Raw genomic sequence first — 19,089 nt, 5'->3', positions numbered from 1 at the left:
AGCATTTCTTCTGCCACATCCTCAGCAGTTCCTGCAGCTGTGGGCAACACAGTTTGTATATTGCTCCTTTGCCTTTTCAGGGTCAGTTCACTTGCAGCAGCCTCTGGCTTAGTAGTGCGAGGGCTGTTGCAGCCTGAATTTAAAGCGACAGTTCCCTCTCGGTGACGCTTTTTCAGGAGTGGGCACACTTCGTCTGAGCAAAAGACCCTTATTGGAAATATTGAAAAGGTGCTCAGAAAGGGCTTCATTCTGAAGAGCATGGAGGGAATTGTGGGCTGCTTGAACGATAGGAGAATTCTCATACATTGCGTTCTTGCTGGCAGCCACTCTGCATGTAGTAGATCTATCAGAGTGAATTCACAGCGAAGCAGCTGGCTCAGGGACAGCCTAACAGCTTCTCTATTACTCGCAACGCCCTCTATTTACTCTCGTCATAAATTTGCAAAGTAACCTGGTTAGTTTGCAGGCTGTAGTTATATTGGTCATCTCTTAGGCCTTTACCTGATCGAGTGTTTTCTCTATGTGTGCTCAAGTTTTTGGAAGGAAGACAAGGTCCTTTTCAAGTTTCATTTTCTGGGTTAGCCATCCCATGTCTATCCATGGTTGTCCTCCCAAGTCCTTCTACAGTATTTGGGTGGCTTCTAACAAACTTTGCAAAAGATTCTTTCAGGCAGTCAACCTTATTTATGACAATTGACAAAAGATCATATATTGAGTTTACAGTTTGAGCTGTAAGCAAACATTGTCTAGAGAGGAAGTCTGTCACATTTTCCCCCTTTAAATTTGTTACATCTCCCTCCTGTGCAAAGAAGGCTGCTGCTGGGTTCCAAGGAGGGGAGCCACTCTCCGAGAGGGAGGAGAACAGCTCTACACGCTGTTTGCTCTCCCTCTCCAGTTCGGTTTGTAAGTCCCATTCCAATGAGTCACATAAATTAAATTTATCTGATAAGGTGCCTGCGAATGAGTTACTTACTGGAACAGACTGTCTGTTTGCAATATAATCTTCCATTTTCTGCTGCTTCAATGGCTCGGATAAACTCTGCTGCAGAGTGCTGTCTTCTTCCTTTTCCCCATTCAAGTTTGTTAACAGGTTTAAAAATAAGTTAAAAACTAGGTTTAAAAAGGTTAAAATGGGTTAAAAAGGTTTAGGTAAAGGTAAAGGTAAAGGTTCCCCCGCACATGCGTGCTAGTCGTTTCCGACTCTAGGGGCCGGTGCTCATCTCCGTTTCAAAGCCGAAGAGCCAGCGCTTGTCCGAGGACATCTCCGTGGTCATGTGGCCGGCATGACTAGACGCCAAAGGCGCACGGAACGCTGTTACCTTCCCACCGTAGTGGTCCCTATTTTTCTACTTGCATTTTTACGTGCTTTCGAACTGCTAGGTTGGCAGAAGCTGGGACGAGTAACAGGCGCTCACTCTGTTACGCGGCACTCGGGATTCGACCCGCCAAACTGCCGACCTTCCGATCGACAAGCTCAGCGTCCTAACCCACTGAGCCACCGCGTCCCTGTAAAAAGGTTTAAAAAAAGGTTAAAATAGATTAAAAAGGGGTAGGTTAAAAATACAATATTAAAAGAGGTTAAAAAGTTAAAATAAAGTAAAATAAAATAAAGCTTTTACTTTTGGAGGAGCTCTTTCGAGGACATGATGTTAATGAAATTGTTCCAAAAGAAAATATGCATCACAAGTAAAATACGCATCACAAAATGCCCTCGCCGTGATGTCCCATTGCCTGGAGGCGGTCTGGGTCTGGATGGGGAGAAACAGGCGTCTCAATCCTGCCAAGACTGAGTCGCTGTGCATACCGGCATATCGGGTCAACCAGACTATTCCATCTTTAACGATGGGGGGGTGAGGTGTTACCCCCCATTGATAGGGCTCGCAACTTGGGCGTCCTCCTGGATTCATGGCTCAATTTTGAAGACCACATAGGAGCTGTGACCAGGGAGGCTTTTGCCCAGGTTCGCATGGTGCGCCAGTTGCGACCCTACTTGGACCGAGATGCCCTACACACAGTCACTCATGCGCTCGTGACCTCCCGTTTAGACTACTGTAACGCTCTCTACATGGGGCTGCCCTTGAGGACCACTCGGAGGCTTCAGCTGGTGCAGAATGCGGCCGCGCAAGTTGTGATGGGGGTTTCCCGACACTCCCATGTAACACCTCTACTCTGCGAGCTGCATTGGCTTCTGGTTGCCCTCCGGGTGAGATTCAAGGTGCTGGTGATGACCTATAAAGCCCTAAATGGCTTGGGTCTGGGATATCTGAGGGAACACCTGCTGCCGGCATCAAGTTCCCTTCATCCTGTGCGCTCCCACAGGGAGGGCCTTCTCAGGGTGCCGCCGGTAAAAGATTGCTGGTGGATAACACCCAGGGGGAGGGCCTTCTCTGTGGGTGCGCCTGCCCTCTGGAACCAGCTGCCTGCGGAGCTTAGGACTGCCCCCGACCTTCGTTCATTTCGCCGGGACCTGAAGACCTGGCTCTTTGAGCTTTCCGGCCCAGGCTGAGAGTTTTAATCGGGGTTTTTATATTTTTTCAGGGATTTAATTTAATCTTTTTAATCGTTTTTAATTTTTGTATCAATGTTTTAAGTACCCTGTAAACCGCCCTGAGTCCTTTGGGAAAGGGCGGTATATAAATTCAATAAAATTCAAATTAATATTACGTCAGGGCTTACAAAATATTAATCCTGGCTTTGAACCTTCAGTTTGTGCTATTATCTTAGGTACATGAAAAACCTGATGCACAACTAATTCTGGAATTAAATCACCTGAATATAAAAACTCACTTTTGTACATTAGGTAGATCTTAAATGTGGTGCTACTTTGAATGCACTCAAGAAATCATAAATATACATGTATATGTACACCTACAAATATGAAACTTGATTTTCCTCACATGCTAAATAAGGAATTAATCCTAATTACCCATATAAATTACTCCCTTTCCTGCTTCCTCAATCAGTATACCTTGGTATTCCAAGTATGATTCCTAATGCTATACAAACATGGCATTTGCACTGCAAGCTGCAAGTGACATCACAACTGACTTTCCACACTATCAACAAGGTTGCAGCTACATTCATTTCACTATGATCTGCCAGCTTTTGTGGGAAGAAAACAGATTACCTATCTCAGACATGTCAAACACAAGGCCCGGGGGCCAGATCTGGCCCGTGAAGTGGTTTCATGCGGCCCGCGAAGCCATCCTGGAAACAGTGAGAGAACGGCCCCCAACTGCCTTGGCCCTGGCCCAGAGACCCTCCTTCTGCCAGAGACCCTCAGATCTGTCCTACTCCTGCCCAGGCCCCCATAGGCACCCTTGATGCGAACGATGTAGAGCTAGCCATGCCCACCCAGTAGGCCACACGCACTCTAGCCACGCCCACCCAGGCCATACCCACCCGGCCCTGAGGGCAACTGCAAAGCTGATGCGGCCCTCAATGAAATTGAGTTTGACACCCCTGACCTATCTGACCACTTAAAACTCAGGATACCTTTGTATACTTAGCAGGGGATGCCACTTTATCACTTTTATTTTTAAAAAAACATGTCTTGATTTAAAAAAAACAAACCCATATGCATGTACACATGAATGTGCTTGAAATAGTGTTGTAACATTATAAAGTTAAGGGAGAGAAAAAATATAGCTGTGGAAACTGTAACTTTTCTGTGTGTTAAAGATGGACCCTCTGCAACTTTAGAAAAGGAACAAAAATATAGAAAATACAAGATGACAGTAAACTGAGAATGTAACCTTGTAGATGATCAATATAAAATGTTTTAGGAAAATGTGAGTATTCACATTAAAATACTAGTGTGAAAATGACCTAATTCTCACCCTTAATCAATACTAGATTTGATTGGGCTCAGTTGCATTTTATTATATATTTTTTCCATAAGTACCCGGACAAAATTGTTGGAGGGATAGGATTACTAAACTGTGCTTATAGTTTTTAAAAAGCAGAAAAAAGATTCAGCCAGAAACACTATGGCGGCTGTCCCCAACCTGAGTGTTCCTGTTACATACAGCTTCAATTTTTAGAATTGTTAGTCACAGCCATGCTGGATGCAGAACTTGCAGCTGAAGACTACACTTCTGGATAGTGCCCAACTTGGGAAATGCTGCTGCATGCCACCGAAATAGTGAAATCACTTGTGCTTTATTATTTAGGTATCAGTGAACCCTTCCATACTTTTAATTTCCCAATATTTTGAGTTACTTTTTTGTAATATTGTACTAAGATGATTCTTTAAAGCTCTGCTTAAAAATCAGGGACCTGTTTTGCTTTCCTTGCAAAGAATTGTGGCTGTGCACCAGTTTTAGTGATTTTTTCCCCCTATTTGTTTTATTGAAGCAATTTTAAGTATTCCCTTCTTCAATGCTTTGTAGTTGTATTTTTTGTCCAATGTGGATCCTGCCACCACGCCGTGCACTTGCATTGTTGCCTGCCACAGTTCGTGCTGGGAACAAAGAGCCAGACAAGGCATCTCCTCCAAACAAGGTGATCCTCACATCCGTTTCAATTGCTTTGGCCAAACTGGATGCATAACTATCCAGCGATTTGTGAACTTCAGCCTTTACCTGAAGGATAGAGTTCTTTGCTGCTTCTGACCAAGGAAAAAGAGAGAGATTAGCCCAATAATTCCATATTAATGCCTCATACGTTAGTGTTAATGTGGACATTGCAGTCATCTATCCTATAATGAAATACTGTACATTCAAAGAAGATTCATCCTATTGTGGCTTTGGGATTTCTATATAGGATAGTAGAGTTATAAATCTAACCAAATGGATCAAGCGTATGCATGATAATTTAATCTGACAATTGACGACTATCCATAAACTTAAAAATAAAGTATGTGGACCTCAGACATCAGCAAATTATATAAGAAAGACAGCCTTTAAAGGAACTATGTTTCTTTAATTACAACAGAGAGTAAAACTCCCTTTATTTAATGCTGTACTTCTTTCCTCACCTCTGCTACGGCAATAGGCAGACTATTCCAACATTTGCAACAGCACTTCTAGAAGTACCCTTTGAGTAATTCAGATTAAATCTTCCATCTACAGTTCTAATTTTGAGCTTGCAATCTTACAATATATGGTTTCATTTTGTTTTTTCTGAAAATGCTCTGCAGATTTCTCTTCTATAGGTACACTGCACTTTTTGTGTATGATTTGTTAAGTCAATACTAGTATCTAAGTAAAGCTAAAAGAAGAACTGAATTTTTCTCCATTCTAGAACAGTTTCCCAGTTCTCCTTCTCCTTACAAATCCATGGGGCTGTTTTCCTTCCATATTTTTCATTTTCCTTTGTACTTTCTTTCATGTGGAAAACTCCCTTGCTTGTCCTTTTCTCTTTAAGGAATCTCTTTATAATGTGTGTTTACTTTATCCTTCCTGAATTCAGTATAATTCATTTTACTTTTACTTTTTTTAGACACATAGACAGATCAACAGTTTTTAGACAGTGAGGATGCAATTGCTAATATATGTCTATACCGTGTGTCTATGAATATAAATAATGCATGGCCATTACTAAATTTACAGGGAAAAATGTTTAAAAAGTTCCAATTGCTTACAGCAAAGCCACACTTACTGACCATGTCCAATAAATCCACATTCTGCAAAGTATCTGCTTGTTCTATTTCCCCCTTAAAGAATAAGTTTAAATAATTGCAATTATCGCTACATATTTTTTATGTTGGCTTTATTATTTTAATAAATAACAAGGCAGCAAACATGCCTCATATTCCTTCCTTCTCCTATTTTCTCCACCACATTCTATAAGGAGAGTTGGGCTGAAAGAGTGTAACTGCTCCAAAGTCACTGAGCTGGTTTTTAGCCTGACACCTTAACCATTAGACCAAATTGGAGTTAATATGTATTTTTTAAAAAAAATAATGAAATTTGTTTGCCAAATTTAGCAGAAATATGGCACTTCAGATAACCAAACAAAAAAAAAAACATTTTAGCAATATCTAAATTTCCAGGAATGTCAACATTCAAGGTTATGTCAATTTCCTTATAGCTAATTAATTCAGCCAACATATGTGCCTTACATTTTAGACTGACAATTTGCTGGAAAAAAAATAGTCTCCCTTATACTCTCCAAATTAAAGTTTGCAAGATGGTATAATATTCAAAGTTCAGTTGTTTGGAAGTTGAGTACATGAAATATTCAAGAGATTCCGACAGAGGACAAGAGATTCAAGAGATTTTCAGAGAAGTGTTGTCTCCATTCCCAGTAAGCATCAACTTTTTTATGCAAAATGAATTTATTTTCTCTGCCTCCTTAATTTTTCCCTTCTGGATTATGTATGTATATGAGCTATAAGCTATAATGAGGTATAAGACTTTCTAGTGCATTTATTTCATTTTCAAGTCTTTTATAAGTTCTAATTTTATATTAAATAATTAAATTCAAATGAGTTAATTAAATTCAAAGTAAAATTAAGTAAAAATCAAATAGCAGCATAGGACTGAATTCTTGGTTCAAGCATTCCCCTCTTATATACAGTTCAGTAATGGGCATGCCTAGCCTCAACATACCTTTAATTTGTTCCACTTCATCTTCAAAAGTTACAGAACTCCGTCGATGAGGGTAAACACAATGTGGGTGATTGATTCCATCAGAACTATAATCTTCAAGCAGCATAACATCTGTCCCTAAAAAGATATCCTGGCTTAGACAGTTGACAAAATCATTTAGTGGGATAAATCATTTAATGGATATAAGCAAAAACAGTATTTTTGTGATATGGGCATTGAGCTGTACTCTCCCTCACATCTAGAAAACAGCAGATGTATTTTACAATGCGGAAAAGTGAGGTAGCAAAAATGTCTTTTGCTTATGATGCTAATTATAGAGTTAGGAAACAAGTGAATGGAAAGAATGCCTCAACTTTCTTTTGCAGTTTTTCTTATAAACAAGCCATCTTTGGTTATGAATTTCATTTTGAATTGTATTTGACTAATCACTAAACTTACTCAGTGCATTTGCAGGAGAGAATCAAGTTACATAAACAGCTGTCTCCATCTTTCCTACATTCATGGAGTTTTACAGGGCAGTCCACTCTTATTGCCCAGTTGTCTTTTTCCCAATGCCTTTTCCATTATTTTTCACTGACACACAGACACACACACAAAACCTATGGGAGGGGGGGGGAATCCCATGATAGCTTCATAATATTTTTTTATGGATAGCACTAGGATAGTTCTACTAAGTTGCATTTCACGTTTATTGCAAGCTTCTTCTTTTTTTGCGGCTGTATCATACTCCTGGCTCTTGTACATTGCAACATAATTCAAAGAAACAATTACCTGAATCCTGAGAGCAACTGAAGCCTGTATCGCCTGTACTGCTGCTGTGTCCTAAAGTCCGCTCCCCTGCCATGAGCGCTGTCAGATGTGGAGATAATCCTAGATCTGCAAAAGTATTTCAGCATCCAAACAAATTACCTTTTGGAATCATAACCAAATATCTTCAAATAGCCTCAGTGCATTTTACTACATTGCTTGATTTAATAATAGCTACGTTTGTAACAATAACCAGTTTAGCGTAATGGTTGAGGCATCAGGCTAGGAACTGTGAATTCCAGTCCTGCCTTGGGCCCAAAGCCAACTGGGTACCTTTGGCCCAGTTACTTTCTCTCAGCCCAGGGAAAAAGGCAACAGCAAATCACTCCTTGCCAAGAAAACTGCAGGGCTCGTCCAGTCAGTCTCCAATCACTAGACATGATTGAATGGAATAAAAAAGAGAGGCTGTAAACATCTGAATTTATTAAACAGGACTCTTAAATAATTCAGAATAAAACTTCATATCACTGGGAACCTGTATCTAATGAGGCCAATGGAAAAAACCTTTATATTCCTTTTTTGCTTGGTATTGGAGTTTGACTGTCTCAAAAATAGTAAAAATTGAATATCTCAAAAGTAATAAACTTGAGGTGAATGAAGGTGCGCCTTGGATTACCGCACCCATTGACCTGGTCATGCCTGGAGTCATCCAGCGCCCCCAGGGGAGACAGCGATCAAGAAATTCACTGGGTGCCATGGCCTCACATGGAGTGCCCCAGCGGTTAAGGACTACAACTCCCGCCTGAGCAGGGGGTTGGACTAGAAGACCTCCAAGGTCCCTTCCAACTCTGTTGTTCTGTTATTTATTCTGAAAACCTTTTAAAGAAATGCTTTGAGCATTTATATTTATCTAGGTTAAAACATGTGATAATGCTTGTGCCAACTGTGATGAAAGGACAAAAGCAGCTAAATGTAAACAGAGCCAATCACAGACAGAGAAAGAATTGTGTAAAAGCAATTGATATTGTAATGGTAGTGATAAATTAATCTATACCATTGGTTGAACCCCCATTTTCAACTTTAGTATTACACAGAAAAGTTAAACTGAGGATAAGATTTTTTTAAAATCATAAACAAATAAATGGAAAACAGAGGTTGTAGATTCTAGGATACCACAAAAATATACATAGGCAAAAGATGCCTCCTGAAAGCACTCAGCTTAATTTTCCAATTCTGTCTTATCAATTCAGTGAAGTTTATCTGAATAAAATGGATAATTGGACAAAATGAATCTCCAAGGTGTCCTGCCTGCTTTGAGTATATGCAAGAATTGTGGCCGTGTCCATGTCCAAAAATTCTCAATAATGAAGAAGACACAGAAACCACATAATAAAGGATGGACAACACTAGTGGCTGTACCAGTCTAATTAAATGGTGGTTACTCTGCCCTAGCAATTTACAGTATCTTCTAGAGGCATTTTAATAATTTTTTTAAGAAAATTACCTGTGATCCTATTAGAAATACTAAATAATCTGGATGTCCTTTGCCTTTGAACAAATGATTCTCTGTAGTACCGATCTCCAAAGCACATTCCCAGTAACTCTTTGCGTACAGTTTTATTCCAGAGTCCATAAATCAAAGGGTGGCAGATAGCACTTGTAAAAGATAACCATGTTGCTAATGTCTCAAAAGTAGGGGAAATGCAGTTTTTACCCCAAAGTGCCTCAGACGTGATAACCACCATGTAAGGCCCCCATGTGATAACAAAAGCCCCAATCACAACTAAAATTGTGATCAAAGCTTTGCACTGATTGGCAGAATAAACAACCCCTTGGAAAGCATTCCTTCGGCTGCCTGATGAGGACGTTGAAGTACTCGAGTTCTTTCTCCCATTCCTTTGTGTATCTTCTGCAGCAATGACCACGCTGCCACAGTGAATCTTCCGTGCCTTAATCCTGGCCACACGAAATATGAAACCATAGCAAATGATCATGACTATAAATGGTAGCAAAGCACACCATATCTGCCAAAATGCAGTGTAACCTGCCTGCTTATGCCATGCAGCTACACACATCCATTTGAACTGATCAAATTCTAAAGATGACCAACCAAAGAGGGGTGGAAGGCATCCAATTAGAGAATGAAGCCACACATACACTATGGCAACAACAGCTCTGTTACCCGTAAACTTCATAGGGTAAACCATTGGATACAGGACAGCATAGTATCTGAAAAACATAAAAAGGGTGTGCAATAATATTAGGATATATGCAATACATAGGAAATTGAATAATATCAAACATGAAAAAATTAAAGGAATGAGTCTGTCTTTTGAAAATTGGATCTGATTACGGTAATTGGGAGAACTTGGGTTGTCTCATGGAAACACACTTCTTCATTGCTGCTTAAATATTCAGATGCTGCTTTTTTATCAAACAAAGTTATTGGTGCCACAATCTCAATGTATGGACTTGTTAGCATTGTTAATTAAAACATATTTCTCTGCCACTGCATGTTTAATGTTGGTACATGCTAAAAACCCCTTTTCCCCATGCAGCTCAATTCAGGTCATAAAAAAATAATGGATGGCATACCGATCGATAGCAATGAGTCCAAGTGTGAGCATACTGGCAGAGCTGATGAGCATATAGAGTAGGGCAGAGAAGTTGCACCAAACAACTCCAAAGATCCATTCCTGACGGATGGAGCTGGTAACAACAAAAGGAAGCACCAGCACCGAAAGAAGGAAGTTGGACAGAGTGAGGCTGAAAACAAACTTGTTGCTTAAGGTGAGCAGGTATGACTTCTTGTAAAGAGTGAGGACAATCACCAGATTTCCTAAACAGATGAAAATAGCAATAATGATGATAGCAATTGACTCGGTGATTCTGCCTGCTCCCTCTTCCAGCAGTGTGAGGTTTTCTGAGGCATTCTCCTTACTGAGGGACAAGTTGATGCTCATTGTCGGAGCAACCAAGACATGCTGAGCATCTGCTAAAGAAATACAAAAACAGTTGATACACATATTGCATCAATTATATTTCCATAAACAAAGTTACTAGTTCCACAATTCTCAAGGAATGGACTTGGCTGCATTGTATTAGTTAAAATACTACAAATGCTACATGCTTAAGGCTTATCCAAGTTATAAAATATTACATGGATATGTTTAATGATATGCAAGGCATTGCCAAAGACAGACAGAACAACTCCTATGTAAGTAACCCCCTCCAGTCCACAGAAAAACCTCTTGCCACAGAACTACTCCCTGGTGCCCACAGGGTTGGGGGCCACTGCTTAAGAGCATTTCACTTTGACCTGAAAGTGCATAATGGAATACTCTATCCTTAGAAACCTCCAGAATACATTTTTTTTGGAGAGAGGAGGAAGGGAACTGGGGGAGCAGACAATTTCTGAAGGAAAGATATTCTTAAAGTAGGATATCTTTGCCATGCTGTTCGATACAAATTTCACAAGCAGTTAATACACCACAAACTAGCATGGTGGAATATCCATGAAAGCCTTGGAAAAGATATTCAGGTACTTTGATGTCTATATATCTACAAAGATCAAATGGTGTAAGCAATGGTATTATCTGTGACACTTTATGGAAACAAAAGTTGGACCCTGAAGAATGGACCATGATGGGAAGAGTATTATTGCTTTGGGTGTTGGAGAAGACACCTGAGAAGACTGTGGACAGACAAGAAAACAAAGGAATCATCAAACAAATCAAACCAGGGTTCTTAGTCAGAAATGACTAGAATCAAATTATCCTATTTTGGATATGTTATGTGAAGACCTAGCTTTTTCGACAAGGTTCTAATGCTGGTAAAGGTGGAAGTAAATTAAAGAAAAGGATGACCAGCAAGGTGGATGGAATCAGAATGGTAATTGGTGCACTAACAGAAGATCTGGATAAACACATTAGGACAGAATATGCCCAAAATCTATGTTGTATGCATTGTTGAATATGGATATGTTGGATGAACTGAACAAATTAGCAACATTGAACTTGGTGCTTTTCATTTCCTATGATCTCTAGGTAGCAATAATAATAATAATAATAATAATAATAATAATAATAATAATAATAATAATAATAATAATAATAATAATAATAATGATGATGATGATGATGATGATGATGATGATGGCATTGAACATATCTAAATGCTGCCTGTAAGGTCTTATTTTATAGAGCTCAAACCTAACACACAACAAAGCCAAACGTGTTCCATAATAAAAAAACAACAAAGGCAAAACTTACATGCATACAGACCCATTCAAGGTAAACAACAGTATGCAAAGAACAGAAAAAGATTAAATAAACCAAAGAAATGAAGGCACACGATAAAAAGGAAACACCGTTTTGTGATCATCATTCACTATACATCTCCTACCTTTCTATCCTTGCAAGCCATCTTTGCTTCCATCACCTCCGTACATTGATTTATACATTTGCTTTTTGTCCTTTAAACTTCTTTCTCAGGGCCTCTGTGTGATTTAATTATATTAAGTTTCTTTCAGTATACTCTTTTCTTAATCTTTTGATTTCATAATCTCTTTATTCCATAACTTTATCACTTTTTAAGCAGGAATTAAAACTTTTTCCCCACGTGACTTGACTCTTAATACATTCGCCAGGGCTACTGAATTACAATACAGTAGTTTGTTGGAAGATGGAAAATGAAGGTCTTGGAAATACCAGGTAAATTGGCCTAGGACGGCTCGTATCAAATCTTGCATTCAGTTCACCCAGTTTTTTTCTTTCTTTCCTCCGCCCCTCCTTCCCATTTTCGTTTTTGTTTAATATATATGGTGGGCCTGCACAGCGGGACTTGGATGCAAGATTTACCCAGAATTTTATTCCAGGCTCGCAGTAACTGCAGCAGAGGCGGTGCCCATTCTACAAGCCCCCGCCTGGATGCTCCAGACACCACCCTGAAAAGTGGAGGAATACCCGTCTGCTTACTCTCGCCTGCTTTTTCGCCTTCGCTCGGCCGTACAGTACAGCGAAGTCAGAAAGCCGATATATGCCTCGTCTCGGGCTTGGGAAAAAAATGCTTAGCCCGGCTCGTTACCAGAATATAGCCAGTCTTTCTCTCCGCTGCCGAGGCATGGAGAATCGTGGGCGTCTCCTGTCCCGGGCACCTCCCTCGCCCAACATACCAAATCCCATCGTCGCCTGGAGGCAAAGCAGGGTCTACGGGATCCCTCCGAGGAGGCGAGGACCCTGCTCTTATACCACAAAGGCTCCGTTGCACTCTTCTGCACCAGAAGGTCTCGGGGACCTTCCACCGGGGTCAGACGACCCACTCACCTTTTTACCAAACTGCTCTCGTGTGGCCCTGCCACCCCTTTACCTATGCAGGCGAGGGGGTTCAGATTGCGGCCCCCGGGCCCCCTACAGTCTCCGCCAGTCGAGGCCCAGAAAAATAGTCCGACCCCCCTTCTTTCTCGTCCATCCCCTCATCTACTTTTTCACATCCCTCCTTCCTTGAAACACTCCCTCCATCCCCATTTTACTCCTCCCACTTCCCCACCCTGCCCTTTCTACTCCGTTGCGCTTTTGTTCTTCAGCAGCTTGCCCCCCCCAACTTCATATTTCCATAAGAATTATCTTTTCTCTTTGTATAATTCTCTTACAGTTAGAAAATAGATTTAACAAGTTGTCTTTATGTGGAAAAGGCTGGTTTATAGAGAGAGTGGGATAAAATTTTCAAAGGCAACATTCTCCAATACTAAATAAATAATTTATATTAGTTAGCCCGGTCCACCAAAATGCCATTTCTTCGTTAAACTTTCACGCTGTCCTCTGCATCGTTTTTCTTTCCTGAGCTGAAGAGCACCACTTACACAAAGGCAAAACAAAAATGAAGAGATGGTTTGTTTAGATACAACTTCTGTACCAGACAAATTCAGTATAAAGGGAAGTTTTGTAAATTGAAAAAAAAACACATTTTAAATAAAGGAACATTGTTTAAATCATGATAAATAAATCACCATTCTTCCAACCGTTTATATTGGCTAATTTGGATACATCTGGCTTCAAATTAATAAATATGTCTTTAAAATAGAAACCAGTAGAATTTACTTTCAGTTAAGTGGTGACAGATTGTAACTTAAACTACTGTAGTGTTAAAATGTGCTGTACTATACAATTAAACCAGTGGTTATTTCAAACAAAATTTCAGAAAACATAGCAACCAATCATACAATGTCATATAAGCAGACATAAACCAGAGGTTTATAAAGGTTTTACTACATTATTTCAGCCCATTAACTGCAGTTTATTTAGCAGAATATGATCAAGTAAACCATGTCTTAGCACAATGTGAGACTTGAGTCAAACTATTTGTCATCCATCTCTAGGTGAACAGCAGCCTTTAAGAATTTTAAAAACTAGTTATTTGTTAATGCAACATGAAGATGTCAGAACTGCATGCCAGTCTAAAAAAATGTACTACTTTTCTCTCTCTAAATTTTGATCTAATAGGAAATTATAGCAGCTGTCATTTCACCTATAAAGTCTTTTCATTGCTTTGGTACAGAACAGTGTTGGTCACATTGTACATTCTAAAAAAGCTACAAAGAAAATATGTTTAGCTTCTCTGAACAAAGCAAAATAATTAATGAAGGAACAAGAATGCAGGAGATGACCTATCGTATACACTATAAAATAATGTCACTTTCCTTGGTGTTTTCATTAAAACCAGGTCAGGATGGCTTGATGGCAACTTTTCTTGACATATTTTTTACAGAGTGGGTCTGGTAACCAATAGAGTCAATGGAAAAGTTTGTTGTACAAAGCTAAGCAACAGCAGCATTCTAACATTTCCACAGCTTGTAAGTTACGCATATCCCTAAGCTTTGGTTCCTATTAAAATCTTCCACGTGTAGAACAAGAACAGTAGTAAATCTCTCAAATAAATCTCAGGCCCATTTATTTATATTTTTAGACCACTGCTGAGATGATGCACATGCTCTAAGAGCCTACAGGTAATCCTCAACGTACGACCTCAATTAAGCCCAAAAGTTCTGTTGCTAAGTGAGATACTTGTTAAGTGAATTTTGTCCATTTTACAACCTTTCTTGCAACCGTTGTTAAGTGAATCACTATAGTTGTTAAGTTAGTAACACAGTTAAGCAAATCAGGCTTCCTCATTGACTTGGCATATCAGGTCGCAAAAGGTGATCACATGATCCCAGATCACTGCAACTGTCATGAGTCAGCTGCCAAGCATCTGAATTTTCATCACATGACATGGGGATGCTGAAATGTGTGAAAAATGTCAGAAGTTACTTTTTTCAGTCCCGCTGTAACTGAACGGTCACTAAAAGATCTCTTATAAGTCGAGGACTACCTGTATTGCTGTTTTTCCCCTTAGACTGTCTTTATTAGTGCAGAGAAATAACTCATTTTTAAAAATTGCACTCTTTCCATCATTCCCAACTTTGGTTCATACTTTAGATGTAGCCATACTTTGTTTAGCGTGGTTTCTTGAATCAAACACAATTGGCCAGATACACATATCATACCAACTTATAAAATATGCTTCATGTATCTGGCACCAAATGATCAGGTCCATATAATATGCCAAGCTACAATCAGATAAACTACACTGTAGTTTTTTTAAAAAAAAAAATAACCGTACCATATAGTAGTGATGTGTAAAAAGGTAGGTAAAGGTTTCCCCTGTCCATTCATGTCTGACTCTAGCAGGTGGTGCTCATCTCTCTTTCTTAGCTGAGGGAGTCAGTGTTGTCCAAAGATGCTTCAGTGGTCATGTGGCCAACATGACTGGACGCCTAGGTGCACAGAACACTGTTGCCTTCCCACCAAAGCGGCCTTTGCTATTTACTCGCATTTGGATGCTTTTGAACTGCTAGATTGGCAAGAACTGTGGCAGATAATGAGAACTCAAAACGCTCAGATCTCGAACTGAGGCAATCAGCTTTCCAGCTGATAAGCTCAGCATCTTTAACCGCTGAGCCATCACATCCCCTTCTATATACTAGATGTCTACTCATCTTGCCCTTCTGTTTAAGAATGTTCTTGTTGTAATATTTGAAATATTGATGAACATGAACATGGTACTTGTTCTGTTAATGGTTATAACTTTATTTTTTTAGCAAAAAGTAATTACATTTCTGGTTAAAATGAAGAGATATAGAATTTTTACTTGTTTTTATTTTATTTTTTATTAAGATGAAGATAAATAATAATAATAAAAACTATAATACAGAGCCATAGAATTGCACTGAGATAGATGTTATAATACAGTCCAAGGAAACTCCACGATACTATATCTCCACAATACCCTCGGCAACATTCTATCTTAACTGAGCAGCTAAAAGTTTATACACATGGCTACCGAACTGGATATTGCATCAGTCACCGTCAAAAGCTACAGAGGCAGCAATTTGACTAAATAGAAAAATGATTAGGAAGGTTATCAGTTTGCTTGAATTTTGTTTATACATAACACTTACAATGAATACAGTATATGGTACAATTTCCTTCCTTTTAAATATGTTATAGTAGATGAAAAGAAAGGAAAACCACAATATACAAGATGGTATGTAAAAAACAAAATAAAAAAGAAAGTTTGTTTTCTTTCTTCTTCTTAATCCAAGCAATGCTATTTGACAGAAATTACCATTTAGTTTATATTATTAGAAATATAGAAGGTGCATTTACTCAAGAAACAGCAAACATTGTACATTCATGGTAATTTAAAAAATTAAGTTAAAAAATGTGTGGCAAGTTACTCCTATTATGGACATCTCTTTAGCCATGTTTTGTGTTTTTAACACCCAAAACCACGATGGTATACATGTTGCATTTCAAGAAACAACTCACCCAGTAATGACTCATAAAACAGAAAGCCACAGTTTAGTTAAAGAACATTATATAATGAGAGTAGGTATAAAATGGCATTTAACTTGTGCTTTTTAATGAGCTTTTTTAATGTATTGGAACAGTGAAAAGGTGGAATTGAGCAAAAGTCAATAAGCAAATCAGACAAACTAAATCCAAGGTTTGTATGACTGTGCAGTGTTAGTTTTAGAAGCTGCTTCTTAATGGCTCAGAGGAGTAAGGTAGTCTGCTTAATCTACAGGTTATAATGAAAAAAGAAAGAGCAGTAATTGCTCAGTTATCTATTTTTCTCTCTGGAACAATAAAAGACCCAACTTTAAAATTATTCGTATTAAAAAAAATAACTGATATAAAAATATGATCCCAGTGCAAAGAACAGGTGGATTTCCAGATGTTGCTGAAGAACACGTATAACAATGTATAACTAGGAATTAGAGGTGTATAAATATGTCTGTTCATGAACCCTTCGGGGTTCAGACCCTTTGCTTTGTTTAAGCCTTCTGAACCTGTGCAATAAACCTTTCCTTTCCTGAAGAGCTTGAGTGAGTCTCTTCTTTCTACAACATTCTCAATGTTTTTCCTCATCTTAAACACAGAATACAGTACCAGAGATTTTACTTCTTAAGCAAGCAATTGATTACATATCCTTTACCGTTACCTTTACTGTTTCCCAAACCAATTTAGTTTACTAAATTACAATTTAGTAATCAATTTAGTTAATGTTAACTAAAATGAAAGATAAAAAAGTGACAAGTCCACCTTTCATAAAGGGCAGAAATAAAAGATGTGCTATTTTTCCAATTATTTACGTGGAACAGAACTATCTCCATTATCCCAAAGATGCTTTTTCATGAGGCAACTGGACTTTTTTTTCTTTGAAGATATTTTGCTTGCCATCCAAGAAGCTTCTTCAGCTCTGATTGGATGATGGGGAATGGAAAGATTTATACTCCTAGACAGCTGACAACTATCTCAGTTGAATTCCTGCTATTGTACTGTATTATTTCTAAGTCATGAATGGCCAACTCGATGGTGCAGAAAGTTGAAAAGAATCTTGTTTGTCTATTTGTTTTAAAGACACAGAAGCCAGTTTTTTTCCATTCTCCAAGAAAAAAAAATCCAAACCTTTTCAAACCCCTATATGACAGGATACCATTAAAACCAATTTGAACGCCAGGGATGCATATAATATCTGTTGGATAAAATCGCTCGGATTTGAACCGGCCTGGACTCCAACTGGGCAGAGTCTGAGGAACAGGACACGGGCAGTCTTGTCGACGTCATCTGGGAGGAATTTGATCCTGTGACTTCAAAGGAAGTGGACAGGATTATGAGGAGGTTGAGCTCCTCCACATGCTTATTGGACCCGTGCCCTTCCTGGCTGGCTTATGCAGCTCGGGAGGGGACACGAGGCTGGTTCCAGGCGGTCATGTCTGCTTCTCTGAGTGAGGGTCATTTCCCCGCCTCCTTGAAGGAAGCGGTGATGAGACCTCTCCTCAAGAAGCCCACCTTGGACCCAGCTACATTGAATAACTTTCGTCCGGTCTCCAACCTTCACTTCCTTGCGAAGGTTGTTGAGAGTGTGGTGGCGCATCAGCTTCCTCAGGTCCTGGATGAAACGGATTATCTAGACCCGTGCCAATCGGGTTTCAGGCCGGGCTACAGCACGGAGACGGCATTGGTCGCTCTGATAAATGATCTCTGGAGGGCCCGGGACAGGGGCCATTCCTCTGTCCTAGTCTTATTAGACCTCTCGGCGGCTTTCGATACCATCGACCATGGTATCTTGCTGCGGCGCCTCAGGGGATTGGGAGTGGGAGGCACGGTTCTTTGGTGGTTCTCCTCCTTTCTCCTGGGACGCTCGCAGTCGGTGTTGGCAGGGGGACAGAGGTCGACTCCGAGGCCTCTCGTTTGTGGAGTTCCTCAGGGGTCGGTCCTCTCGCCTCTCCTGTTCAACATCTACATGAAACCGCTAGGTGAGATCATTCGTGGTTTTGGAGTAGGATACCATCAGTATGCTGATGACACCCAGCTTTTCATCTCGACTCCAAACTGCATCAGTGATGCCCTCGACGTGATGTCCCGTTGCCTGGAAGCGGTTCGGGAATGGATGGGAAGGAACAGGCTTCAACTCAACCCGGACAAGACTGAATGGCTGTACATACCGGCATGCCAGGACACTCAGAGTATTCCATCCCTTAACATCGGGGGTGAGTCATTACCCCCTGTTGATAGGGCCCGCAACCTGGGTGTCCTCCTAGATTCACAGCTATCCTTGGAAGATCACATAGGAGCTGTGACCAGGGGGGCCTTCACTCGGGTTCGCCTGGTGCGCCAATTACGACCCTACCTGGATGCCTTACGTACAGTCACCCATGCACTTGTGACCTCTCGCCTTGACTACTGCAACGCTCTCTACATGGGGCTGCCCTTGAGAGCCACTCGGAAGCTTCAGCTGGTGCAGAGTGCAGCTGCACGAACACTTTTGGGGGCTTCCCGATACTCCCATATCACACCTCTCCTCCGTGAGCTGCACTGGCTTCCAGTTGCCTTCCGAGTGAAATTCAAGGTGCTAGTGATGACATACAAAGCCCTACATGGCATGGGTCCGGATTACCTACGGGAGCACCTACTGCCAGCGTCAACACCCCTCCGTCCTGTGCGCTCCCACAGAGAAGGCCTCCTCAAGGTGCCACCGGTCAGAGAATGCCGGCTGGTGGCCCCCAGGGGGAGAGCATTCTCAGTGGGTGCGCCAACCCTCTGGAACTGCTTGCCTGCCGAAATCCGGATGGCCCCCGACCTTCGCACCTTCCGGCGTGACTTAAAAACCTACCTGTTCCAGCAAGCCGGCCTGGCCTGACAGATTTTGGGGTTTCATTTGTTTTTTACTATTGTTTTACTGT

General features: G+C 40.4%; 1 protein-coding gene across 1 annotated transcript; it reads right to left on the bottom strand.

The window, feature by feature from the left end:
- Positions 1-4,361: 4,361 nt before the first annotated feature.
- Positions 4,362-10,264, bottom strand: GPR161 (G protein-coupled receptor 161; the record flags this gene model as incomplete). Its single annotated transcript, XM_081326616.1, has 5 exons — positions 4,362-4,609; positions 6,555-6,671; positions 7,326-7,430; positions 8,806-9,530; positions 9,897-10,264. 5 exons carry the CDS (start codon positions 10,262-10,264, stop codon positions 4,362-4,364), a joined length of 1,563 nt encoding a protein of 520 aa, XP_081182742.1.
- Between the last annotated feature and the right edge of the window lie 8,825 nt (positions 10,265-19,089).

The sequence above is a fragment of the Vipera berus genome (assembly GCF_964194415.1).
Source record: "Vipera berus genome assembly, chromosome: 4".
In the NCBI taxonomy this organism is placed as follows: Eukaryota; Metazoa; Chordata; class Lepidosauria; order Squamata; family Viperidae; genus Vipera; species Vipera berus.
The sequence above is the reverse complement of the archived record's forward strand: the minus strand, read 5'-3'. Positions and strand labels throughout refer to the sequence as shown.